Raw genomic sequence first — 26,778 nt, 5'->3', positions numbered from 1 at the left:
TGAAGACTGTGACGGTAATGCTCATCTTCCCCTGACCTTCCCTCAGCAAAACGTAACCCAAAACATCATTGCAAGTGGGCAGCAATTCAGACAGCAGCTGCATCATGTCTGAAGGTCTGCAGCACACAATACCTCTTTCCTAATGCAAGTGAACAGGTTACCTGAATCAGGTTGTTTGTTAATCGAATGAGACCTGGTGTTACAGAAGAGTCTTTCAGGATGCTGTTGACTGATGATAATGAAATATCTATTCCTGTGAGCAGCTGTGTTACCGTAGCAACCCACTCCTCTTTAGCAGAGGCCGCTGTCACATTCATCATTTGCTGAACTGCTTCATTCAAGGCAACTTCTGAGTGTTCAAAGCATTGCTTGTAATCTTTCAGTTTGAGCAGGGAGTCCTAGGCAATGTAAATATTAAAAAAAAATCTATAAGGATGAAGGGTTTATTTTAAACCATGAATGTACAGCTGGGCAAAGCCAGCCACTATATACAGTTAATTTGGTCACTTTAATGAAACAGTAACAGAACACCTTTAAATATGACATTAAAAAAAGACAGTAGGACATGCATGGACCCTGGATGACAAATATACAAGCAGGATCAAAATTTAAAGAAAAACATCACTGAAACTTCCTGCTTTAATTTCAGATGCAAGAAAAAATAAATATATCAGGAAAGGGAAGGCTGCAGGTCTAAAATTCTAATGACATGCAGTTGAATAGAGGCCCTACAGAAACAGGGTTTGGATCTTTATGACCTTGTGCTACCATCTTATTACTTCATAAATAACAAAATAACAACTGTAAGGCTAGCATTATAAAAACAACCTGTTTCTTTCTACTCTACTAAGTTTGGGTCACAAGACAGCATGGAGGCTGTAGGATTTGGTTCAGTCCAGCCAAAAGCGCAGTCATCTTTTATGCAACCTTTTTTAGCCCAGAGAACCTGATAGGTTTAGATTGTTGCTATATCTGAACTCAATTTTACACTTACTTTCATAGTGTCAAATGGACTAAATCTATAGCAATTATACTGGATATATCTATCAATGGTTTGTCATTCATGCAGACACACAACATTATAAAAATAATTCATATGCTAGGTAAATTTTAAGCTTCAGAATGGTTGTAAATTACCACACAGTTAACATCAGCAAAAGCAGGAAGTATTCACAGCAGATCCAGACAGCATGAATCAACCCATTAGAGGTCACTGCAAATGATTCAAGTTTATTTGAATTTACAATTTTTCTGGCCATTTTATGTAGGCCTCAGACATCTTATATCTTTAGCCACGTTCTCAGTTAGCAAAAGCTGGCATATTGCTAACAATGTTGACAAAGGTATGCTGTTCAGACCATTTACAGATTTGCTTCGTAAATAAGACTTGTTAACCATTAACACCCACTCTAGAAATCCTTTCATCCTGTTTTCAGGAATAAGTCTTAATCCCATTAATCAATGCTAAAAAAGATTTTTTTAAAAATAAAACAAACCTGTAGCAGAAGCAGCTGTGCTGGTCTCTCTGGTATGGATGTTACAAATTCCAGATGTTTTGCTCTGCCATAACCATTAAAGCATAATGTTGGACGAAGCAGATGCACTACTGCATTATAATCTCCTGCCTCATACAGTCGCTGGATCTCTTCCAAAGACTGGCATCTCTCCAAAGATTTTAGGTTCTTTTCAATCTGCAAACATCACAGATGGCAAATCCAGCTTTCATTTTGTCTTCATATACATTTGACTACTGACATTTCTCCTAGCAGATTAGCTGTAAAAATATGTGAACTCTACATCTACATCCAAGAATATAAACCAAGAAGAAAACACCTACTATGTAACACTTTACCCATTCTAGGTTTTTAATTATTATATAGTATATGACTTTGGTGGTATGATTTTAAACTTTTTTGTCTCAAATCCCAAACTCACGCACTTCTACACTGCAAGAATACATCTATCAGATGGACTTCAAAGTGAACATGGCATCTCCTGTGCTGGAGTTCAACCCCCAAAACTGCAATAGAAGACATAGAAGATGGAAAACCCTTTGTTTAAAAGTACACGCAAATTGTTATGTGGAAAACAGACTGCTGAAGAGCTCAATTAAGCAAAGGTGAAATTTATGTTTAAGAACAAAAAATAAAACACTAATCTAATGACAGAATCATAGACTGGTTTGGGTTGGAAGGGACCTTAAAGATCTAGTCCCATTCCCCCTGCCACAGGCAGGGCCCCCTTCCCCCAGCCCAGGGTGCTCCCAGCCCCGTCCAACCTGGCCTGGAACCCTTCCAGGGAGGGGGCAGCCACAGCTGCTCTGGGCACCCTGGGCCAGCGCCTCACCCCCCGCACAGGGAAGAATTTCTGCTCTTTGAGTGTGACCATCCAGATAATTCCTTATCCGCTGAGTGGTCCATCCATCAAATCCATGTCTCTACAATTTACAGACAAGAATGTCGTGCAGGACAGTGTCAAATGTTTTGCATAAGTCCAGGTAGATGACATCAGTTGCTCTTTCCTTATCTGCCAGTGCCATAATGTCGTCGTAGACAGTCACCAAATTTGTCAGGCACAATTTGCCCTTAGTGAAGCCATGCTGGCTGTCACCGATCACCTCCTTACTTTCCACGTGCCCTAGCATAGTTTCCAGGAAGATCTGCTCCATGATCTCACGGGGCACAGAGGCGAGACTGACTGGCCTGTAGTTCCCCAGGTCTTCTCTATTTCCCTTTTTTTAAAATGGGGGTTGCGTTTCCCCTTTTCCAGTCAGTGTGAACTTCTCCAGACTGCCATGACTTCTCAGAGATGATGGATAGTGGCTCAGTCGCTTCAGCTGACAGTTCCCTCAGGACCCAGGGATGCATCTCATCAGGTCCCATGGACTTGTGCACATCCAGATTCCTTAGATGGTCTTGAACCTGATCTTCTCCTACAGTGGGTGGTTCTTCCTTCTCCCAGTCCTCACCTTTACCTTCTGTGTCTTGGGTGGTGTGGCTGGAGCTGTTGCCAGTGAAGACTGAGGGAAAAAAGACGTTCAGTACCTCAGCCTTCTCCATATTCCAGGTGACCAAGTCTCCCTTTTCCTTCCAGAGAGGGCCCGCATTTTCCCTAGTCTTCCTTTTATCACTGACATACCTCTAAAGGCTTTTCTTGTTGCCCTTGACATCCCTGGCTAGAATAATTCAGTCAGGGCTTTGGCCTTCCTAACCCGATCCCTGGATACCTTGACAGTGTCTCTGTATTCTTCCCAGGCTACCTGTCCTTGCTTCCCCCTTTGTAGGCTTCTGTTTTATGCTTGAGCTTGTCCTAGAGCTCCTTGTTCATCCATGCAGCCTCCTGGTGTTCTTACCTGACTTCCTTTGTCGGGATGCATCGCTCCTGAGCTTGGAGAAGGTGATCCTTGAATATCAACAAACTTTCTTGGTCTCCTCTTCCCTCCAGGGCTCAAACCCATGTTACCCTGACAAGCAGATCCCTGAAGAAGCCAAAGGCTGCTCTCCTGAAGTGTAGGGTAGTGAGCTTGTTGCACGCTCTCCTCACTGTCCTAAGTATTTTGAACTTTACCAATTCATGGTCACTGAAGCCAAGGCTGCTCTTGAGCTTCACACTCCCCACCAGACCCTCCTTGTTGGTGAGATCAAGGTCCAGCATAGCACCTCTCCTCCTTGGTTCCTCTATCACTTAGAGAAGGAAGTTATCATCAACACATTGCAGGAACCTCCTGGATTTCTTATGCACTGCAGTGTTGTCCCTCCAACATATATTGGGGTGACTGAAGTCCCCCATGAGGACCAGGGCTTGTGAACGTGAGGCTGCTCCCATCTGTTTATAGAAGGCCTCATCCGCTCGGTCTTTGTGGTTGTCACTTGTCCCTGCCTTCCCTTTAATCCTGACCCATAAACTCTCAGTCTGGTCCTCATTCACCCCTAGGCAGAGCTCTCCATACTCCAGTTAGTCACTGACATAAAGGGAAAACCTCCCTCCTTGTCTCCCCTGCCTGTCCTTCCATTCCAACACTCCAGTTACAGGAGTCATGCCACCACACATCCGTGATGCCAGTAAGACTGCAGCCCTGCAGGCGTGCACACATCTCTAGCTCCTCTTGTTTATTCCCCACGCTACACGTATTTGCATAGGGGCATTTAAGTTGGGCCCCTAGTGAAGCTGACTTACAGGCTAGAATTCCTTTGTGCTGCTCTTCAGGTGCTCTCCTGCTGACCTGTGACTTCTCTCCAGGCTCTGGACATCTATTGATGGCATCAAGTTGGTAGGATTGGGATGCACTGAGGACCCCCTCCCCTGGCAACTTTAGCTTAAAGCCCTGTTCACCAGCTTGGCAAGCCAATGACCAAAGATGCTTTTCCCCTTCTCTGACACATGGACTCCATCAGCCCCCAGTAGGCCAGGTTTCTCAAAACAAGTCCCATGGTCTAAGTAGCTGAACCCCTAGCTGTGGCATCAGTCCTGTAATCAATTGCTGATTTGTTGATAATCTGTTCTACATGCAGCTGCTCTCTTTTGCATAAAAGCAGCCTGAAGTTGTACAGGACGCACAGATCCAGAAGGTGTCTTTTGAAAAGGAGATGATAGCCTTGACATCATCATTAAACTATGAACTTGTCTTTTCACTCTTAGAAAAATTGTAGGACAGATATGGTAAACTTTCATCACAAAAGAGCTAAATCATAAATGACTTTTGAAACTAGCAGGGATAGTGGGGAGGATACACCTGCAAATTAATTCTTACCTCTTCTAAAGAAACAACAGAATCAACATGTAGATTAGGTAACCGTATTACGATGCTGCATTCGTTGCCAGCTTTAGCTTGCATTGTAGTGGAGTTCTGTAGCATTTCAGTGCAGATATCATAGTTTTCAAGGGCCTGTTCCATGTCTCCCTACAGAAACAGTGCAGAGGAAAACAAACAAAAAACTTGGGAGTTCTGTCTGCAGCAAGGTTTTCTAAAGCATGTAGAAAATGTTTAAATTCAATGCAGGCACTGCCAGCGTGATTACCACACATCCTCACAAATAAAAAACAAATCCAACTGACAATCTCAAATTTTAAAAAAAAAAAAAAAAAGGCAATGTATTTTACCTGTGACTTTAATAACAGGCAAAGAAATCAGAGAAATAGAATTCAGCTTGCATAAATTTGAAAGATTAATATGGATTGCTAAAATCCCTTTCCTTTTGAACATGGAAGAGTATACCAGTAGAAATAACTCTTCCATTTGTCCAAATATAAATATTGAGTCAAGAAACATTCTTATATTCTGCAAGGTGAATACATTCTACTCGCTTTGTCCAACTGACGTAGATACTGAAGTTGAGTGGTCAGGAGAGGAATGTAAGCTGCACAGGCAAAATATAACTCTATATACCTAAAGAAAAAATGGCAGTAGCTGTATAGGAACTCTCATTTTTCCTCAAGTAAGTTTATTAGAAAGGAATCCTTATATGCAAAAAATAAAAATGGAAGAACTGTTTAGTTCACACTCATGAAACAGACTCACATTGTTAGTTGACAATTGACTTAAACATAACTGATGCATAAACAAAGTCTTTGATGTAAAATGACATCACCATGTTTTGAGCTGATTTTATCTGCATGCTTAAATGAGCTGAGATTCCTGAATCAGCTGTAGCCTCTCTAAACAACACTGATTTTAACTTCGAAAAAGTTTTATTTGTTAAATCAAAAGTAAGCCAAACCTGCAGTGCTAGAAAGCGAGCTTTCAGCCAATACACCCGAGTGACAAACTCCATCCAGCCTTCCTCAAATAAATCTCGCTGTGATGATGCAAATGACAGCTGCAACAAGTCTCCCAAGAAATGAGTTCCTGGGAAGTCAGGACCAAACTTTCCATTCACAGAGGCAGCAGGGCAATTTCGTGGAGAAACTGCAAATCAATTAATTACATGAATCCCATGAAAAGAGTCCCACATGGCATTATTTCAAAAATATTGATCTACGACAAGGCAAACAATTGATAGACCAATAAATACAGATCTGAAAGATATTAAGAAAAAATAGTTCCAAAATACAATTAATTCATGGAAACATTTCTTCATATACCTTGAGTGCTTTTAGAGTCTGAAGAAAGCAACATCCAGTTCTCACCTGCAGAGCTCTTCCCTTTCGTCAGTAGCCACTGATCTAATTGCAGTTCCATGCAAGAAAGGCTCATCAACATCATATCCTTCAGAAAAAGTATAGATATATCAAAAAAGAGTATACAGGAAGAAATACATTAAAAGAAGAATTTAAAAAAAAAACTCCACTAAATTTGCAATCTACTTCAAAGAAAACATTCAACTTGTCCTCTTGGGATTTCTATTCCCAAGCAATGACTACTTCTTCCTCTGTCTAAAGGTGTGTAATAGCATTTACAAATCAACAGGTACAAAACAAAACAATACTTAAGAGAAGCATTAAAAAAAATAAAAATCTCAGCTCATAAAAGAAGATAGTAAGGACAGCATTGCCTGATATTAGAAAAATGTGACATCCTTGTTTTTGTATCTGGCTGAAATAAACCTATATTAAATTGCTAAATCATGCTAAAAGCATGTTTCCAGAATATAGCAGAAGTATTGATATTTGAGAAATACAAAGTCTATATCCTATATTTTTTTCAGTGTTTATCTCCATGAGACTGAATACGTACTCCAGCCTTATCAGCTTATTAATGCTTGCTTGATAAAGTTCAGGAATGTATTAAAAATCATGTCATCATGGATCAGGCTGTTTTGTGCAGTGAAGAATATACTATTTTCTGATTAAATTCATAGGAATAATGAATTTACAGCGACAGGTCCAGCTGTAAAAACCAGGTGCTTGTGAAAAGGTTCAAAAGTCCACACACATTACCAGAATAGCCCCTTACAATCTTAAAAACCCAGATTTACTACATTCAGGATAGCCTGCAGAGCAAGTTTAAAATAAATTCAAGGATGAAAAAGGAGACAAGCATGAGGACAGTGATTTTAATAGTATAGCTACAAAGTCTTGACTTTTTAAATTTTACATACAAGCAAGTAGTTATGCAGTCATCATGAGAACCAAGGGAATACATCTATAAATATATTTACATTTGTTTAAAAAAAGACCATGTATATATGAAAAATATACAACAATATAAAAGTCACAGGATGTCTAAAAAAAGTAACATCTGCTACATAGCGATACTTCTGCTTGTTTTGTAAACTAAGTCAATGGAACACAGTTTTCAGAATTCATTTTCAGGAGAAACACTTATCTGAAAAAAAATTATTTCAAACTGCAGTCATACCAAAGGCAAATAACTTTCCAAATGAATACACATTGCTAACATTGAAAAGACAACATAGGCAGGCTCAGTGGACAAGAAGTATCAGTACTGATTTTATAATTCAAGTAGTATCACCTTGTGTCACTAAGCCAGTTTAATATTAATTTAATGAACTTACCATTTTTTTCTGTTTGCATTTGTGAAATCTACAGATTTATAAAGGTAATAAAATAGTGATGCTGGGGGGGTTGGGGTTGTTTCTGTTTTGTTTGGGGTTTTGTTTTTTTTACTGTAAATTGCAGGTTACTTTAAAATTAAACTGTATTTACTCTATTTAGAGCAGAAATGCTGACCCCCAATCAAGCCAGAGTGAATACAGCAACCTCTCTACTCACCTGATGACAAAACAAAACTTTGTGTCTTATCAGAAGCAAAGGGAGGGAAGAAAAAGAAAGAGCAACAACAGAGTAAAGGAGTAAAATATATTTACAGCTGTAGGATTTATATTACAACTATACACGTGTGTGTGTGTGTATACATATGCACACGTTATGTATGGGGTATACTTGCATGCAACATCACCCAGGTGTGTTCAGGAAGGAACAGTTCGGTGAACTGCAGTATACCACAGTTTATGAAAGATGCAACAGCTAGGACAAGCAGCTCCCCAGATAGAGTGAAGTAAAAAACCTGCGTCAAACTGCTGGATTTCAAATAGGTGCTTCTGGTACACAGAGAGCAACGCAGCAGCAAACTGAAGGATAAGGAGAAGTGTTCCATTACCTTGATATGCTGATTACTTGAGTCCCTCAGTAATGGATTGGGAAGACTACTACTATGCTTCCTCCAGCTATTATAGATACTAAGGACCACCTCACACAAGCCAGGAGGCCACTTCACTAGGAACTTCTGGCTGATGACTTTTAGATATCTCATCATCAGCTCCAAGATCCCACCATTGTTCAGGTTATCCAGCAGGAATTCATGAACATCTTGCTTTTCTAGAAAGTGAACACAATGACATAACATGTTTAAGGTCAAGGCAGGTTGTAACGTGAAACAGTAAGTTTCAACAGTGTTTTATGCACTAATCTTGCAGCAGTTCTGTGCTGCGTACATGCAGAATTAAGTTATTGTATTCCAGTCTGTTTAAATGGGAGACTCCACACAACAGAGCTCTCGCACACAGTAATTAAAGCAGTCCCCAAGGCATAAAAAAAACCCATACCTGTTACCAACTAAGATATACCTATGCCATAAAATTATACTTTTTAAAAAAGCACATACTTCTGTATCTTCTATATATGACAGTAAAATACATAAAATAAAGCCCACAGTATGGAAGAAAGAACAGAGGAATAGTGAGAGTTATAATGAAATCCTTACCAGATTCCATAAAAGTTGTAGAATCAAATGACATTCTATGTGGTCCAATATGCTGGAAATTCTCCTCTTTGATCTCTGACTGCACCTCATAGTTATTGAAAGGGTCCTCCTCCTCCTCTGGATCTAATTTCCTTAATCTGTGTGAAATGGGGGCAAAAACCACAGAATCAGCAAAATTCTCATTCTTTCTTTCACTAGCAAGTGCACCCTAAACATGGCACACTGTGCATATTTTAACAGTGGAAGTACATTAACAGAGGAAATTCAGAGATTTACATCCAGTTTCCAAATTCTGTCCAAACCAGGATTACTTTGTTTATCTTATCCATTTTGACATCTGCGTTGTCCTCTAAATCAGTTTTACATTGACAAAAGCTATCTTATTTTTTAATTAGTTTTTAGTAATTTTCACTAAAAACAGTTTTATTAAATTTACGAGAAGACAATGCATCACATCTGCTTCAAAAAATAACGTGGGTCTAGTGGTTTTGAGTCGAGGCATATCAATCAAGCAAAATCCCAAATAGCTTCCTTTACTTAGCTCTTGATACTCTCATAATGGAAATTATTGTCCTACAGTACCTGGAGGGAAGGAATTTCACCAATAGCTCTTGAAAGTCAACCTTCTCCTCTTTTTTACACTTGGTGTTCCGGACTCTAGCAGATCTCCTTTTTGCTGTTTCACCACTATCTTCTGTAATTCTCCTTCGTTTCACACCTTTCTTAGATTTATCACCTGCAGATAAGTCACCTAGAAACAGAATTTTAAAACAAAACAAAACAAACAAAAATATACTGACAGGCTAAACTGCAAAACAAAAAGTGGATAATCTTATTTATTTATTAAAAAAAAAAAAGTTATTTGTGGCTGACATTATTTTATTCTACAGCAACACTTGAGATTCACTGCTTTCCTTCTGAAAACAGTGCAAAAAAATTTAAGAATAATTTTTAAATGTATCACTTTAAAATAAACTGCCTATGGCATTTTGCATAAAAATGCTGGTCTGAAGCAAGAAGCAGACTTTGAAAATTCTGCATGCCATTATTCATTAGAATTCATTATTTTTGTCTTCAAGAAGTTTCTGAAATGGGAATCAGGAGTCTGCCTTTAACTCCAGAAACACCTGTAAATTCCCATGAATAACAACAAAATACTGGTAACTCCTTGAAAGTTTGAGATCTATAAATATATATACAGCTACAGCATAAAATATGCCACACATTTCAAAGTAATGTAGCGGACAGCTTGGTTCTCTCAGGTTCTTAGTTACACATGAGCAGAATAGCCTGGTCATCTTTTTCTATAACAGCTCATTCATTCCAAGGAGTTCAAGACTCTTCGCAACATTAAAAGCTTGATACGCATCACTGAGGGAACAGTCATGAGTCTTCTAATGCTAAAAACTGGAAAACTGGAGTCAATAGCACAAAACCAGAAGAGGTTAGATACTCCTGCACTGGAATAACAATCAAGAACAACACATCAACCTGACTCAATTCCATTAGGGAGGAAAGTAAGTCCACTGTCCTGAACACAATCCTATGTCTTAGTCGGGAATCAGTGATTTGCAGGCAGCTGAGGTGGCCTACCTTTTCTAATGTGAAGGGTTAACAGAACTTAATTTTATACAGCTCAACTTTACTTTTTCTACCAGATGTTATACATATGCTGAAAAGGTTCTGAATCCACCAACATGCAGTTTAAAGACAGCATTTCCCAAAGAACTCTGTAGTGCTTTTAATACCCAGGTAAGTAGGAAAAATATCTTGAATCTTAGACTGAAGTACCTTGCTCACCTACAGTAGCTCCTGGTTCCAATGAATTCTGACTGTGACTTGGAAAGCTGGGTGTTGTTGGAGCATATGGTAATACAGGATCTGGCATTGTCACCACTGGATTAGCAGTGACAGGAGTTGGCTGAATAACACTGACAGGAGTAGAGGTGGGTGAAAGAATCACATGTTGAACTGGGTCTCGGTATTCTGAGAGATCAATTCTCTTTCCCAGACTGGGTCGAGGAGGATCACATGTTGTAAGGTGTTGATACATGGCAAGTAAAGCTTCTCCTAAACATTTCCACCTGCATGTGGAAACACAATGGCATCACAACTTCATTAATTCTTATCATGTTATTTTCTAAATTGTATTTATAAACCTAGCACTATTCAACATTGTTTTTCTGCAATAGCTTGGAGGTAGCAAGAAAAGTTGTTCAGTGGTAGAGAAATACATATTGGAGTGTCAAAATCTGTCCCAGGATTAGAAAAACTGGAGAGTACCTTTCTGTATTTCCTGTCACATGGACCACTGACAATTTCAGGCCTGGAACAGAGGTCCTTAGGAGCTTTCCTTCTAGAATACACCACTTAGAAAAGCAAGAAAATGTGACAGGCAAAAGTTTTCAGAGGAAACTGGTGAGTTGGTTGCAGTAGCAAGGAAATGGGAGTCAATATGCCTAATCTCAAAAAATGTCTCTAACAAAAAAGGTCTATGCAGTAGTAGCTGAGGAAATTACTCTATACTGAACCCTAAAAAAAGCTAGTGTCAAAGGAACTATTTTTCAAGTTCTGCATTCAAGCAACAATAAAAATCTCACCCTTATCCACAAGTAGAATCAACTTCTCTGCAATAGCACCTACATGCAGAGTCCACTAATATTCTAGAAAAAGATGTGCAATAAAAAAAAACAAAGTCCAATCCTTTATACTCTAATAAAGACAGATATAACAACTTATTAGTATCCTTGTATCTTGCTGCAAATAAAGAACTGTAATTTCTTCTGAGTTTCCGTTATCCCAATAGTAAAAACATTTTTTGAAAAGCTAAACTTATTTTGAAGTTCATATACAAACTAGCCATATATGGAAAATGCAAAAATACAGTTGGCATGTCTACCAAATCATTCCTAGTTAAGTTTTTTTTTTTTACTTCACTGTTTTAATTGAAAGTGAATTAAACTGAAAACTGGTAAGAGATGGGGTTTATGCTAAAATTGTAAGCATGCTAAGCCAACTTTTAAGTTCATAAAATAATAAAACACTATGGGGTTTCTTTGTTTTTACAAGAAAAAATAGTGTTCTGATCTTAAGTGCAACACAGCTGTCAGCATAAGTAGCTTCAGAGAAACCTTTTAAAAAGAGAAAATATAAAGACGTACGTGAAAAAGGGAATTGGCTGGACCAGTCTGAGGTCTGGTTCTCGGTCACGCACTAGCAAAGCTTGTCTTTTCTTACGTAGCTCCAGTGCTTCTTCTATGATTCTTGCTGTTTCAGCTGCACTGACATTTACATTATGGATAGACATGTCACTAAGAAATAACAAGAAATGCAGGCAAGTTAAAGGGTTTGTTTGTTGGTTGGGTTTTGCCTTGTTTTTCGTTTGGTTGGGTTTTTTGGTTTGTTGTTTTTTTTTTTTTTTAAAGCCTGCGGAGATTAATTTGATATCTTCCTATAATGTAACGAAAATAAAATGTTAAAACAAGCCTTTAAATAACATTATTTTACAAACTTCATAGCACATATATAGAAGTGTTCACCACCCAAAATCTTTATCTCTTAATTTTTAAGGCAGAACAAAGGGAAATTGTCCTATTCTGTTTTATAAGCACTGAGAAATGAAAGGAAAGCAGCATGTTTTGCTTTTTTTCTGGGACAGTTTTTGGTTCAGAAAAAATTGTATGGCTGAGAAATTCCTTTCATTCCAGAGTGTTATTTTGAGGAATTCATGTGATTACAAATAAAATTTGGAGTTGAAAATTGTCTTGCATAGTCTGAGTCTAGAAATTAATTTTTGAAAGTGAAAAATAATCCACTTTTTCAGAGATATCACAAACCAGAAAAAAAAACAAGTGGCTAAAAGCCCTGGCTTAATTCAGCACATAACTCATGTTAAGTGCCAGACCTATGACAGCTTAATAAATCAGGGTCTCTGATTAAACAGGACTTTCTGTTAAATGCCTACCGCTATACATAGAATTCTACGGCCTTAAAATTTAAGTTATTCTTTCTCTCCTACGTCTTCTAAATACTATGCATTTTCACATTTTAGATGTTATAGTAGTCTAAAATGTCAAATACGTTTTCAGCTGCTTTATTGCGTAACTTAAGGATGCATGCTAGGATGCACATTTCATTTCCATTTACTACATACAACTTATATAGGATACTGACATTATCTGCACATACAGTGATTACTATATTCAGTGATACTGAACTATAATTAAACTAAAAACTTCTTTCTTGAATTCTGCTGACCATCACAGCAACATATTACAATATCAGAAGCAGCTCTGACGCTGAATGGTCAGTCAACTTACAAAGATCCTGTAAATTCTACAGGTCTCTACTTTCTTTTTCCACTTTCATCCTACCCTCTCATGCTATAAAATCCACACAGAAAGAGACAGCCTCCTTTGCAGAGCTACATGACACCAAACTTCTAGTAAAAATTTTACATACTGCAATACAAAAAAGTAATAGCAAAGAACTAAAATCTCAAACATAATACTGCAAAATATTTTCAGAGTTACAGTGGTCTGAAAGCTTAATGAACTAAGAATTTCTGCATCTTGGGTACTAATGAAGAATAGAAAGTCTTCTGACTGTACTCATTTGTCAATGCAAAACAGTAAGACTCCCTGAAACCTACTGATATGAGAAAATTGTATCAAATGCCAAATTTGTAACTGCTTGGAAAAGCAGTAACATGTGTGGGGTTTTGGTTTTGGGGTTTTGTTTTGTCTTTTTAATTAGGAAAAGAAAACTAAAATGAAGCTGCAGATATCAACTGCAAATAAGTAAAATACAACAAAGGAAGATGTTTACAAGAGATCTAGGTATTTGCAGCAGCAAATGTTGTTTTTTTCTCTACCTCCCTCAAAAGTAATTGCTGAAAAACATTATGTCAGCAGCACCAACACTTAACATTGATTTATTATTTAGAAGGTAGGTCAGCAGGATACCATTACAAGTTAAAGCATTCTATCTCTCCAGCTTTTCTGAACTACCCCAAACCCAACATTTACACTATAAATGCAGTATATAGTATAAGATGACATTCACCATTTGAGGAACATCCTTAAGGAATCTTTCCGGAGGCAAGGCTGCTCCTCAAAAATCTTTTCCTTCAGAACCAATCCCTTGCTATATAGACAGTCTTTTTCCAGAGCTTTGCAGATGAAGTACAAACATGCTGACAAAGAAATAGAAATGGAATGGTCAACCACCACTTTGGTTCATGCAAAGCTCCCATTTTTGGGTTTCATATATACCACTGAATTCCAACTAAACATGACATCTATATAAATTAGACCAGTAGCTTTGTAACATAATAATTACATGCATACAGTTAAAATAACCTATTACGTCTTCCCAAGTATTATAACCAGAAAAAGAATATCATTAATATTGTTTAAACAATGTTTGCAGTACAGCTTTTATTTACTTTCAAGACTCCATTCCTGCACAAAAGAAATGAGAATCACAAAGCAGAATCATAATCATTTACCATTTTCATTTTATCAAATGTCTTAACTACAGATTCCATTAGTGTAACAAGCAATGTATTCCACCAAGTTGTTGCTCATGTGGGCAATTACATGAAAAGAATTAGGACCATTCCAGTAAGACAAACCAAAAGGACCAGATTCAACATTTCTGCCATCTTGCAACTTCTCTCATAAACTTCCTTCGAATCAGTTCATCCACTGGATATTACCCAAATGTAAAACCTTAAGGTCAGTTGTATCAAATACAGTAACTATAATTAATCATGACAGACTATGATTTAGATTGTAGTTTTATATCCAAATTCTGGAACTACATAGCTGGAAACGACTAGAATGGCAGTATCAACATACATTGAAAGGCAAGAGAACAGTCTACAGGGAAATTTCTTGCAGATGCTCTGATCTAAGAGGCCACGGGCATTTATTTTTAGGGTAAACAGAATTGATACAAAGCATCATATTTTATCGTGAAATAAAAAAATCTCTATCATGATGTAGAAGTCTCTACCATACCCTAACGTACTGCTTACGCAAAATACACTTTCTCTTATATGATCGCATCGTTATAATTTTTTAGTGGTATGTAAAATTACACATATCTTGAGAATTTTTTTTAGCGTACTGTACTTACTTGTGTAGTCACTGAGTGTGTACAAGATTGTGATAAGGTTATCTAAACAAGGCCAGTGATCAGGATTACACCTGAGACCTTCTTCAAAAGCATGACGAGCCAATGGTAAGCGGATTAGTTTTATTGCCACACGACCAATTTTATACCATAGGTTGACATCAGTAGAGTCTAACATTACAGCCTAGAAAGCATAACAAACAACATTATTCACATTTCAGACACGCATATTGACTTGTCTACAGGGACTGGCACTGCTATAGTTTTCAGCAGGGTCACTACTGATTTGGAGACTGAATGGTGGACCAGTTATATCACATGTAACATCAGAAACTACACAGAATTAGACATACATTCAAATTATGTATGCTGAAAGGTGTATGTCTATATTTTAGTAAGTTTTTGCAAACATTGAGACTCCAGTGTTTTATTTCAGCTGTACTGTACCTCCAAATAAAACTCCATAGCTGTCTCTAAGTCACCCCGTTGTGCTGCCAGTTGTGCTAGGTTTTTATAGGTGGAATATTTTAACATCAAGCCTGGATGTTTCAGCCCTTCTTTCTCATCACCAGAAAGAACTGCCTAGAAATGATAAAATAAATGCAACATGAGCATTAGGAATAAGACAAGTAAGAAGAACAGCAAACTACTTGGCCAGTTGACAACACTGACATTTTTAATTAGCCAATAAGAAATGCAGTAATACAAAATATAATAAAAAGTTTCTAGAGTTTCACTCTCTAAAGGTCACTGACCTCTCGCAGCAGACGAATCTCAAGCAGCTCATGATAAGCTTTAGCAGACTCTTCAAATCGGTCATGTTTCTGAAGGTCCAAAGCTTTGTGGTACAAAGCAAAAGCTTCTGCTTCCTGTGGTTTAAAAAATTAGAATCTATTTTGTAGGGCAACTTTATTAAATATACTTACTTCAATATATATATTTATTATGAACATGAGTAGCTTCACACTTTTAATACTTACTGCTATATAGCAGTCCACATCCAGACTGTAACAGAACGTTAGCCTTACTGATCTAATATAACACATCCAAGTGATGTTTCAGCTTGTTAAAGGAAGGTTCAGGAGATAAGATAGTAGTAACACAACTTTCTTAAAACCAAAAACCTATGGTTGAACAACCTCTGCAAGAAGAGAGGCCAAAGCTCCCATTAAGACTAAACTTCATTAAGAAAGTTGTGGGTTTACTTACTTGAGCTTCCTTTGTCTGTGTCTTATGACTTTTGAAGGTACCTTCGTAGTCATCCTCAACTGTGGAGCTCGCATTCAGTGCTGCGATTCGAATCTAGAATGACAGTTGAGACATGACAAGAAACGTTACATCTAGATGTGTCCCAGCTTCCCCTGCAAACTGCATTTTTCTCATTTTTTTTAACTTTACTTGGTAAATGGACAATACTGAGAGATCTCTACATAAAGTTACAAGAACCATAATGAATTTAGTCATCACTAATTGCAAATAATAAAACATCAAAACAATTCCCCCCATGACATCAGCTGAAAAAACAATTTTCAAGTGTCTTGGAAGCAACAGCTTCCCTAGAACAGACATGTGCATTACAGTGAACATTTTCAAATTCTTTAATTTACCAAAACTACAATCACTCCAAAACCAATGTTCTCATTATGCCAATTTATTCTTAGTCCTCGGGGAAGAGAAAATTTTCAATTTTATTTCTACCAAAACATCTCAAAAATCATCTCAATAAGCCCTTACCATGTTCACAGCTATTCACAGGTAGTCTTTCTCCAGGATTAGGAGGAAGGGCCTAATGCAAACAGGTCTGGAAAGCAAACAGGATTAGAATATTTATTCTGTCCATAAAGAAAGCATTTAGAAGTAAAAGACAGGCTAGGAATACTTTAATCAATAACCAATTAACTGTCCTATGTCATCACCACCCCATGCCAAGAGATAAACTGCCCTGCCATATAGGAACAATAACATTAAAGTGAATTTTAGCTAGAGACAGAGAATAAAATACAAAGTTAAGCATGTTCGTTACTTCAGGATGGCTTTCAAGACTCGTAGTCCTGACTGTGAGGGCAGAGCAGAAGTACTGGCAATGTAATTACAGCTATAAGGTTATTCAGTTACTGTGTAATATTTAATGAATATACATTATATTAACGGCATTGCAAAACATTAATCCCTTTAATGACAACAGCTAAAACCAAAAAAGCTTCTTGAATATTATGACATTTTATGAGCATGAATCATTATAGTTTACAAGTTTACCTTCAGTTACTTAAAAAAAAAATATGGAAGTTTTCCTGCACCTTTTATCTTTAGCACAAACCAGAGTGCTCTCTCATGTCTAGAAACTACAGCACTTGCAGATATTTTCAGAACAGGAAAGACAAAAAATGGAAGGTTATCTGTGTCAGATTGATTTTGCAGCAGGCCATAGCAGTTAGTCAACCCATCGCTCAAAACACTGTCTGTGCCTGGAAATTCCTCTGATTAAAAATGTTTTCATTACTGCTATTCCTGCTAGAACAGAACCAGTGTTTATAACACATCTGTCTCTTCTAAGGATGTTGATCAACTTCTACATACCATCTCTAATGTAAAAGCAAATTATAGCTACTGCATATGGACTTAGATTGATTAGATTTATGCAAACAAAAAAACCTGAACTTTTACTAACTAGTATTTCCTCATTCTGAAGGAAGGATACTAATATTTCCAGGCTTTTTACCACTGATAAAAAGTTTAAAGGAGAAAATACACATTTATAATCTGTAATTTTTCCTCACAACCCATAATTTATATTCTGCTAATTTCCTGAAACATTATGTTAGTAAAGGCAAAAAATATTAATTAATTCTGTGCTGCTTTTTCAGAAAAGCTTCACTGCTATGTGATAAAACCTTCCCATCAACTCAAACAAAAAGATGACACATGCAAGACAGTCTAAAAACAGTCTTTAATACTGGAGAACACATTAATAGAAAAGTCCAGAATTAACCACAGCAGGAAGCAGTGAGAGTTTTGAACCATAAGCTGAATTAACTCATACATCATCATGATTAGTTCTGGATGTAGAGAAAATAATGTTTTGACGGGAAGTTCATTCATTCAGCAATGACATTTTGCTTGCCCATGCACCACTTCCCTCCTTGCTTGCAGCTAAGTCAGACTGACAACTACACAGCAATAAAGCATTTGTCTCTAAATCGCTAAATAAACATTAATAAAACCTCAAATCTCTTTCAAGACAAGGATTCCTTCTCTGCTTTGCATTTGGAGAAATTATATGCACAGAGATTAATGGTTATCTCTCTCAAAATATTGAACACCCCAGGTTTTGACAGAAAGTACAGATGCTATGACAACTAAATAAATAAGAATGTATGATCCCAAATCAATTACCTATTTGAGTGTTTTCAAATTCACTTACAAATATGCCTGTATTCAGAAATACGCTTAAGTCTTTTGCTGAATCCACATAATCTTGCTCAAGGCGTCAGAGGAAGTCAACGGGAGAGACTACAGTCGAGGGTTTACTTCCACGGTTAGACTGTCAGTGAAACTGCAACTACAGGAAAGGTGAGGAAACAATTTTAATCCTACTTTTTTATTTATTCAGGGAGCTTGTGGCAAATTTTTAGCGCCCTCTCCTCTCTGGTGTTCACAAATTGAGAGAGCATAACTGAACACAATAGTAATACTTCTGAAAAACAGGACAAGGACACTGCCTGTGCTCAATGTTTATACAGGTGTGTCAGGCAGGTGTGGGAGTTGTGGGGGTTGTTTCATTTTTTTTATTTAAATCAGGCTCTGTACGGGGTTGCAAACCTATGTCACTGAGTTACAACAGTGACATAACATCTAGGAATTAAGTATGTCACTACAAGCACCTTCCAAGGAACACAGCTACATCAATTTGGTAGGAAAAAAAGAATTAGCCTTTAAAACAAAGTGTTACGAACCAGTTTGAATGATTTTTCAGTTATAAGAGTGTCTCAGCTATAAATCCCTGGCTATGTCAGGTGAGCACTTCCTCAAAAGGCAACAATACCTCCTTAAAGCCCTTTGCCTTCACAATCTTATCTCCTTTTGCCTCAGTAGTTTAAAACTTAAATAAAAACTTCAAATGTCAGCTCCTGTTCCCAGAGTTTGAGTGATTCTCAACTTCAAAATAAGAAACAAAGGGAGTGACTTGGGTTTTCCTGGCTTTTGTTGTTGTTGCTACACTTGGGATCCATATGCTGCAACTACTCATTTGTTCAAAACAAAACAAAACACTTGGGGTTTTTGTTTGTTTTGGGTTTTCGTTTTCCACGTTGCAAAGATCACCTCCGCCGCATTTTAGCAAAAGCCGTTTTTACCGAAATACGGTCGCTTTCCGCAAAGAGGAGCGGGGACGCCCCTCCCGCTGCTTGCCAGGCTCCGCTTCCCGCAGGGCGGCACCGGGCGCAGGCGGGGGGGAGAAGAAGCCCACACTCGCCTCTACCGCAGCTCCGCGGAGGGGAGCGGGCGAGGCCCCGCCGCGTCGGACCGGGCTCCCACAGCCTTCACCGGCCCCGGGGCAGGGCCAGGGCCACGGCCCCGGCTGCCCCTCCGCGGGGCCGGGGCGGACGGGACACACTCACCTGGCAGGACCGGCCGGAGGGGCAGGGCGCGGCCGCCGAGGGGCTCCCGGAGCGTCTCCCTCGGGCCCCCGGGGCCGCGGCCTCCCCGGCCGTCTCCCCGGCAACCTCCACCGAACTCCCGGAGCCCCGCGCGTCAATAAACCAGCTGCTCATTGGCCCAGTAGCCGTTCCTTGGGCAGCCAATCGGAGCGCTGGGGACGGGGAGGCGGGAGAAGGGCGGGCGGGGCCGGAGGGGGCTGGGGGTGTGGGCAAAAGCTGAAGGAAGTCGTGGGTACCCTCGCCCGTGGGTTTGGGAATCGTCCCAAAGTTACTGTTTTTCCCTAAAACTTGCCGCGGTGCTCGCTGGAGAGGGGCGCACCCCCGAGATGGGATGGGGTGTGGGATGGCGGCGGGGCGATGTGAGGCAGCGACCCAAGGCAGACAGTAACGGCGACAGCTCCCTGTGGAGATAATTTTATTTATCTGTGAGGTGATCGTGTTGCGGCGGGTCTCGTGGGAGAGGTGTGCTTCCCGCAGCCCCACGCGAGCCCTGGAGCGGCGCCGGGTCTGCGCAGCCCCCGGGCAGGGACAAGGGCAGCTCGGGCCTTGCCCCGTCCGTGGGGTATAACCGTGTGTTTACAGCCACCTCTTGTTACAACCGATCACGTCACGCTGACGAAGTTAAGGTTGTGCTGAAGCATTTCACTGAATCAGCGTTTAGGGCTGTAAGGAAGAGACCTTTTCATCCCCAAGGCATGAACCCCGGGGTCGCGTTTGTGGGAGAAAATAACGCCCACCTTTTCGTCACGACAAACTAAGAACAGGGATTATGTGAACAGCAGCATCACACCGTTGTGCTTGGAGAATAACTTCCAGAGCTACAGTGATTCTGTAATACTTCTCAGTCAGTAGTGCCCTTCAGCGTGCTCAGGGCCTCACGGGTACTCCCTCCTGTAAATACACAGAATGATTGTCCACAGTTCAAAGGTCTGAAGCTAAGAAATGGTTACACAGTGTTGAAAATTGTGTCATTACCTTTGAATTTGCAAACATGACTGCACAGTTCTCAAACAGATCATCAGAGGCCATTTCTGAGAGCAGAACTATTAGTCAACCTTAGGAGGTTAAACTGGGGAGGTCACAGAGTCAGTACAATGGCAAAAAGATCAACTATAGCTGGGAGTTACTAAATCCAGATGTCGGGCAGGCTCCATCCCATGGAAGGACAATCTGCACATATCGTTCGAGGGAAAGGGATTTTATAAGCTTATTGCTGGGCCCTAAATAAGGGTGGTGCATCTGATTTTCTCTAACTAGAGAGCATAAGCCACAGAGATGTGTTTCCCACCTCTGGTGGTTTCCCTGTACGTGCTGTAGGGTGGGTTTCAGGGGCTGCAAAGCCCCTTTGCAGGTTATCCTTCTCAAGCCCTAAAATGTTGTATGAACCTACTTAGTGGCGGAAAAGTAGGCCATCTCTTCAGATCAACATGAATATAAAAAGTATATTCAGCACGAGCAGTTTATGAAGGGAAACAGCCAGCTGCAAGCTCATAGGACTCGCAGAACCTCATTCTGTGCTGACAATCCCCAACACCAAAAAAGCACCAATTGGCTCAGTCCAAGGCACAAACAATTCATAACCAAATGATCAATCCTTTGATTAATATTTTAACTGCTCTTATAAAAGAAAGCTCAAAGTTCATGAACCGTAAAGCTCTCAAGATGGTCCCTGACCCTGCACTTTCACTGTGATTCTGCATTATTCTAGGACGTTTTGTCTGGAAACAGCAGAATGCAGACACAAGGTGGAAATGGGTGGGAAAGTCACACACAGGACTCATTTTATTCGGACAACTTTGCAAGGCATACTCTTTTCTAAGCTTTCCCTCTCCTTTCTTAACTCTTCCTGCTCAGCTCTGAGATGCTGGGAGAGTCTCCCAGGCAAGAGCCCAGGCAGGGAGCAGCCGGGGGCGAGGGGAAGGCACAGAGCTCACGGCAGTGCCCAGCAGTTGCCAACACGGCCTGAAACGGGAAAGCTGGCACACAGGGCAGAGCAGGGTTTCTCTAAAGGACACAAAGGCTTTGGCAAGACTTTGTGCTTGTTCTTTCCTGAGGTAGAAGGACCTCCAGGAAAATAGCCACCTGCAGATCAGAATTCAAGTGCTATTATTTTCTCCATTTCAGAGTATTCACCTTCGAGTTGGTCAAGCCCTTTTGCAAAGCCAGGGCTGTCCACCCTCTTCCCTGCAACAGAGTACTCCTGAGTTACATGTGTGTCTCAGACTCAGTTCACCTATCTGTTTTTTATCCAAGTTTAAAAAACTTCTAGTTGAAGAGACTTCCTGAGAAAGTGCAGGACCTGGGCAACTATGGTACCTCACTTCAAGCACTGAGAGATAAAACCCCCAATGTTGTAAGCCAATAAACTGACACTTATCAAAAGAGGCTTTGATACATTTTATTAACCGGATGAGGTGTAGCCCCCCTAGCCTGATACACAAATTTGTGTTTGGTATTAGTCCTGGCAGATTTTGCAAACATGGAAGATGTTTATGCTGCAGAGGGAACAACCAACTTCAAATGGTAATTAGAAGGAATATTTTCAACCATCTTGAAACCTCAAGTCATAAACAAATAAAAGTCCAATCAGAATGACAAAGGAGCACAGAAGCTCTTCAGCCTCGCGTTCCCATGGACCTCCAGGTCCAAGGGCATGCTCTCAGTTCCTCTGAGTTCCCTCTGAACTCACCAAGTCACAAGGTGGAAAGGAAACTGATAAATGTTTTCATTATCGGTGGAAGACAGAGATAACATTATACATATGAAGTACTGTGCTTTTGTTTTAATAAAATTCCATCTGTATTCCAGTTACAAACTAAGGAAGCATATGGGTCCTAAAAACCCAGAACACTTCCCCGCAGGGACAGTGAGGTGAAAACACCAGCCACAGAACACAGTGAGATGCTGTATTGTCCCAAAACTCCCTGGAACAGCAGGGTGAGAAAAAGTATTTTGAACAACTGGGTGAGTAACAGTAAGTAAAGCTGGGACTGGCAGAGCCTTCAAAATATTTTCCTGTGGTACAGTGCAATTCTTCACAAGCGACTCCCTCCCCTACACACTGCCATTAGCACACAAACACTCAGCCATGAAAATCTTGCGGACAAGTAACACTTTGTAGGAGCAGCCACCAGCGGTGGCAACAGTAGAGCACAGAGCACAAGATCTGACATGAGCCTTAAATAAACAATTATTTCAATGCATAAAATTCCCTTCCAATAATCACCTCTTTCCAGAAATGGCTTTTGGGGACCCTGAAAAGAGAAGTTGACTCCTGGGTCTTCTCAGCCAACCTGGGACCCTTCTGCTGCCACAGGGAAACAGAAAGAAGGCTCCTTCTGCCTTGCAAAGTATGAGAAAATCTGGTGAACCTGAGAACCTATCTGGTCCTCAATAAAGCCAAATGTATTCTGGAATTAAACGTTTTGCAGCTACAAGACAGCTTTGTCCAGGCCCATGTATGGCCATCACCAGACTGCAACGGCTTAGCCATAGGCACCAGGAGAGCCTTTGGGCTGCGAGATAGGCTTGAGACAAAGACCTTGAACTATTTTAGTAACATCAGTACAGCTGATTGCCCCACTCTTCAGCTTTGTGTGCATGGGATGCAAAGACAAAAGTGAATCATACAGGTGAAGGTACAGAGCTACACAGATTTGATCGCAAGAGGAAACAAGTAGACAGACGGAGCTGGTCATCTCTGGGTTGTCTTCATCATTGCTTTGTTCCAAGTGGCTGCTCAAGGGATCACAGGAATGTCATGACTGTTCTGTTCTTGCCAATCTGCCAGGGCTCCAGTGGGTAAAAGCGGATGACAATCCTTTTTGGGTGTAAGAGCAAAAATGCAGTGGACAGGAAACATTATTTTACGATTAAATATTATCCCTGCCCAGCTTGCAACAAGGTAGAAAGTCTGCACTAAGCCCTCGCTGGCTCACACTTCACAGTGTTAATTTAACAGAAGCAAAAATAAGCTGTGTACAGGCAGGGTACAAACAGGTGCCAGACTTCATCCACACAAACGGAAAAGCAGACTGAATTTCAACACTGTTTATATGAGATACTTGTCCATTTCAGAAGGACCTAAGCAGCTCATAATCTTGTTGGGCATTTACCCTGACAGCACCCAAGAGGCAGGGAAATGCTATTATTCTTGGGGAGCTGGGGAAGGAGGGCAGAGAGGGACACGGCTTACCTTCAGGAACAGCCTTGTTCCAGCATTTGGCATGGCAACCCCACTGCGAAGCTCTACCAGCTCCCACAGGGGTTTTGCACCAGTTATAGCAAGTGGAACTACCCGTCTTCAGAGAACAGCATTTCCGTGACTGTTCAACAAGTGCAAACCAGTCCATGGTTTTATCTGGACCTAAACTGCATGGCTGGGATTCGGCACCCAAGAGCACCTAATGTTGGCAATCTCGTCTCGGATCTGTATTACACCTTAACCTCCTGGGGGAAACCTACATCATCTTCCTCCTCCTCCCTTTGAAATCGTCCTGTCCTTTTGTTGGCTGTCTCCCACACTCGGGGGCCGCAGCAGGCCGGCCGAAGAGCCGCTCCCCCCGCGGGAACGCCCCAGGCCGCGGCCCGCACTCACCGCTCGGGCCCGAGCCCCAGCTGCGCCGTCAGGACGTCGAAGAAGCGCGCGCTGTGCCGCCGGTTCTGCTCCGCCGAGCCCACCACGCCGATGGAGGAGACGAGCAGCTGTGCGCAAGGCTCGTCCGAGCCCGCCAGCACCATGGGCAGCCCGCTCCGCACCGTCACGGTCACCCGCTGCCAGCACAGGCACCGTCAGTCCCCGCCGCTCCCGCCGCCCCCGGCCCCGCCGCCCCCGGCCCCGCGCTCACCTCCGCCGGCTTGCCCAAGATGTCGGCGGCGGCGGCGCACAGCTCCTGGGCCAGCCCCGGCGGCAGCCGCGCGGCCGGCAGGCTGGTCTCCAGCTCCACGAACGGCATGGTGCCCGGGCCCAGCGCACCGCAGCCCCGCGCCGCCTCCGCCCGCCCGGCCCGGCCCGGCCCGGCCCCCGCTCCGCCCCCGGCCCGGCCTGGGCAGCGCCGGCGGGGCGGCACCCGGGGCCGTGCAGCGTGGCCTCAGCCCTGGGGTCGGCCTGCAGCACCGCCATCACGGGATCGGAGACTCATAGACTGGTTTGGGTTGGAAGGGACCTTAAAGAGCACCTAGTTTCACCCCCCCTACCACGGGCAGGGCCCCCTTCCCCCAGCCCAGGGGGCTCCCAGCCCCGTCCAACCTGGCCTGGAACCCTTCCAGGGAGGGGGCAGCCACAGCTGCTCTGGGCACCCTGGGCCAGCGCCTCACCCCCCGCACAGGGAAGAATTTCTGCTCTTTGAGTGTGACCATCCAGACAATTCCTTATCCGCTGAGTGGTCCATCCATCAAATCCATGTCTCTACAATTTACAGACAAGAATGTCGTGCAGGACAGTGTCAAATGTTTTGCATAAGTCCAGGTAGATGACATCAGTTGCTCTTTCCTTATCTGCCAGTGCCATAATGTCGTCGTAGACAGTCACCAAATTTGTCAGGCACAATTTGCCCTTAGTGAAGCCATGCTGGCTGTCACCGATCACCTCCTTACTTTCCACGTGCCCTAGCATAGTTTCCAGGAAGATCTGCTCCATGATCTCACGGGGCACAGAGGCGAGACTGACTGGCCTGTAGTTCCCCAGGTCTTCTCTATTTCCCTTTTTTTAAAATGGGGGTTGCGTTTCCCCTTTTCCAGTCAGTGTGAACTTCTCCAGACTGCCATGACTTCTCGGAGATGATGGATAGTGGCTCAGTCGCTTCAGCTGACAGTTCCCTCAGGACCCAGGGATGCATCTCATCAGGTCCCATGGACTTGTGCACATCCAGATTCCTTAGATGGTCTTGAACCTGATCTTCTCCTACAGTGGGTGGTTCTTCCTTCTCCCAGTCCTCACCTTTACCTTCTGTGTCTTGGGTGGTGTGGCTGGAGCTGTTGCCAGTGAAGACTGAGGGAAAAAAGACGTTCAGTACCTCAGCCTTCTCCATATTCCGGGTGACCAAGTCTCCCTTTTCCTTCCAGAGAGGGCCCGCATTTTCCCTAGTCTTCCTTTTATCACTGACATACCTCTAAAGGCTTTTCTTGTTGCCCTTGACATCCCTGGCTAGAATAATTCAGTCGGGGCTTTGGCCTTCCTAACCTGATCCCTGGCTACCTTGACAGTGTCTCTGTATTCTTCCCAGGCTACCTGTCTTTGCTTCCATGCTCTGTGGGCTTCCTTTTTATGATGATGAGCATCTTGCCCTCCCTCTTACTCAGGCAGGGCTTTGGGTTTTCTCTGTTTCACCCCAATGCTGGCTTTCAGTCCTTTTGCTTCTTACAATGTGCATTACTGGGACAGGTATTAGAGACTGTGAGAACAGAACATCACATCTCACTGTCAGAAGGGTAAGATGAGCTTTGTGATGGTCCTTACTGCTGGTGGGAAGGAATTTCTGGTCACTGCAATGGACACCTCTGTGCCTGTCTGTGCAGGTAGGGTTTAGAAAGGAAGTGAAGTAATTTCTCAAAACAACCAGCTCTACAAGAAATTAAAAGGGAAGCAGACATTTATAATTTTATCCAATATATATAATTACCAAACTAGCTTCTGCAATCAGGACTTTGGCTCCAAAGTTGATAAAAGCGACCCCAGCAGGCTGGCTCATCCTGACTGTCTAATCTACAGATCAGAGTTGTTTAATCTAGAGATCAAAAGATTCTCAGAAACTGGGCTACTGTCCAGGGATTATTACATGAGCTCATTTACAGCAAAAGGTTATGAACATTAGATTAATAGGTCGTTTAAGGCATAGCACTGTTGTGAAAATTGGCCCTGTATAATGTGACTACTTGTTTTCCTACAGTTCTAGACAACCCTAATGAAAACAGATAGAATTGCTCATTTTTTTTCTGGGGAAATTGTTTGGCCTTCACTGCTGCTCATGAAGACAATACTGGCACAAGGAGCACTGTGTATAAACCAACCAGCAATAAGGCTGGAAAAAGATTTCTAGGAGAGACAGTGTGAAGAGCAAGACCTAACTGGAGATGGGACAGGCATAGCAGGCTGGCAAGTGGTGACTGCTTGCATCGGTAAGTGGTAATACAGATCCTCCCTTCAAATCCAGGAAAGCAGCAGCAGAAGTAACCCAGGAAAACTGCTAAATTCCAGGGTAAATTTACAGAAAGATATAATCTTGTAAATAGGATATGACCCCGAGTTTATCACCAAAATGAAGGCAGTGGGGTTATTCAGCCACCTCGTGAACCCCGGGTGCAAGCCCACTGCTGCCTGATTGT

The 26,778-nt window shown here is 41.6% G+C and overlaps 2 protein-coding genes across 9 annotated transcripts in view; both read right to left on the bottom strand.

Moving 5' to 3' along the window:
- The window catches only part of CABIN1 (calcineurin binding protein 1), a 118,344-nt gene extending 98,748 nt beyond the window's left edge, over window positions 1–19,596 (bottom strand). For 2 of the 8 annotated variants that reach the window (XM_042805218.1, XM_042805224.1), the window contains exons 1-18: window positions 19,417–19,596; window positions 18,222–18,359; window positions 16,535–16,601; window positions 16,010–16,102; window positions 15,556–15,669; window positions 15,248–15,382; window positions 14,804–14,984; window positions 13,727–13,856; window positions 11,824–11,973; window positions 10,454–10,746; window positions 9,245–9,413; window positions 8,663–8,799; window positions 8,060–8,277; window positions 6,127–6,205; window positions 5,718–5,905; window positions 4,751–4,900; window positions 1,497–1,691; window positions 162–398 (exon numbers count right to left, since the gene is read on the bottom strand). In XM_042805218.1, coding sequence (XP_042661152.1) covers window positions 162–398; window positions 1,497–1,691; window positions 4,751–4,900; window positions 5,718–5,905; window positions 6,127–6,205; window positions 8,060–8,277; window positions 8,663–8,799; window positions 9,245–9,413; window positions 10,454–10,746; window positions 11,824–11,973; window positions 13,727–13,856; window positions 14,804–14,984; window positions 15,248–15,382; window positions 15,556–15,669; window positions 16,010–16,102; window positions 16,535–16,537 — 2,472 coding nt within the window. In that variant the 5' untranslated portion in view covers window positions 16,538–16,601; window positions 18,222–18,359; window positions 19,417–19,596. Of the gene's footprint in view, window positions 1–161; window positions 399–1,496; window positions 1,692–4,750; window positions 4,901–5,717; window positions 5,906–6,126; window positions 6,206–8,059; window positions 8,278–8,662; window positions 8,800–9,244; window positions 9,414–10,453; window positions 10,747–11,823; window positions 11,974–13,726; window positions 13,857–14,803; window positions 14,985–15,247; window positions 15,383–15,555; window positions 15,670–16,009; window positions 16,103–16,534; window positions 16,602–18,193; window positions 18,360–19,416 lie in introns of all 8 variants that reach the window. The other 6 variants (XM_042805221.1, XM_042805226.1, XM_042805219.1 and 3 more) reach the window with 5 other exon arrangements.
- A 2,237-nt stretch (window positions 19,597–21,833) lies between these two features.
- On the bottom strand, window positions 21,834–24,473 carry DDT (D-dopachrome tautomerase). Its single transcript, XM_033001503.2, has 3 exons — window positions 24,303–24,473; window positions 24,053–24,228; window positions 21,834–23,275 (listed from the first exon to the last, which is right to left on the bottom strand). The coding sequence occupies exons 1-3, from the start codon at window positions 24,408–24,410 to the stop codon at window positions 23,203–23,205; spliced, it is 357 nt and encodes a 118-aa protein (XP_032857394.2). The 5' UTR covers window positions 24,411–24,473; the 3' UTR covers window positions 21,834–23,202.
- Window positions 24,474–26,778: the final 2,305 nt, after the last annotated feature.

This window comes from Tyto alba, unplaced genomic scaffold, assembly GCF_018691265.1.
Source record: "Tyto alba isolate M040663 unplaced genomic scaffold, T.alba_DEE_v4.0 Super-Scaffold_44, whole genome shotgun sequence".
NCBI lineage: Eukaryota > Metazoa > Chordata > Aves > Strigiformes > Tytonidae > Tyto > Tyto alba.
Note: the sequence above shows the minus strand (reverse complement) of the source record. Positions and strands in the feature narration are given on the sequence as shown.

Excerpts from the sequence above, each read along its gene's own strand:
- DDT (XM_033001503.2), bottom strand. The coding sequence starts at position 24,410 with ATGCCGTTCGTGGAGCTGGAGACCAGCCTGCCGGCCGCGCGGCTGCCG. Across the intron at positions 24,229-24,302 it reads TCTTGGGCAAGCCGGCGGAG|CGGGTGACCGTGACGGTGCG; the intron begins GTGAGCGCGGGG and ends CTGTGCTGGCAG. Across the intron at positions 23,276-24,052 it reads CTGGGGCTCGGGCCCGAGCG|GATTGTCATCCGCTTTTACC; the intron begins GTGAGTGCGGGC and ends ACACCCAAAAAG.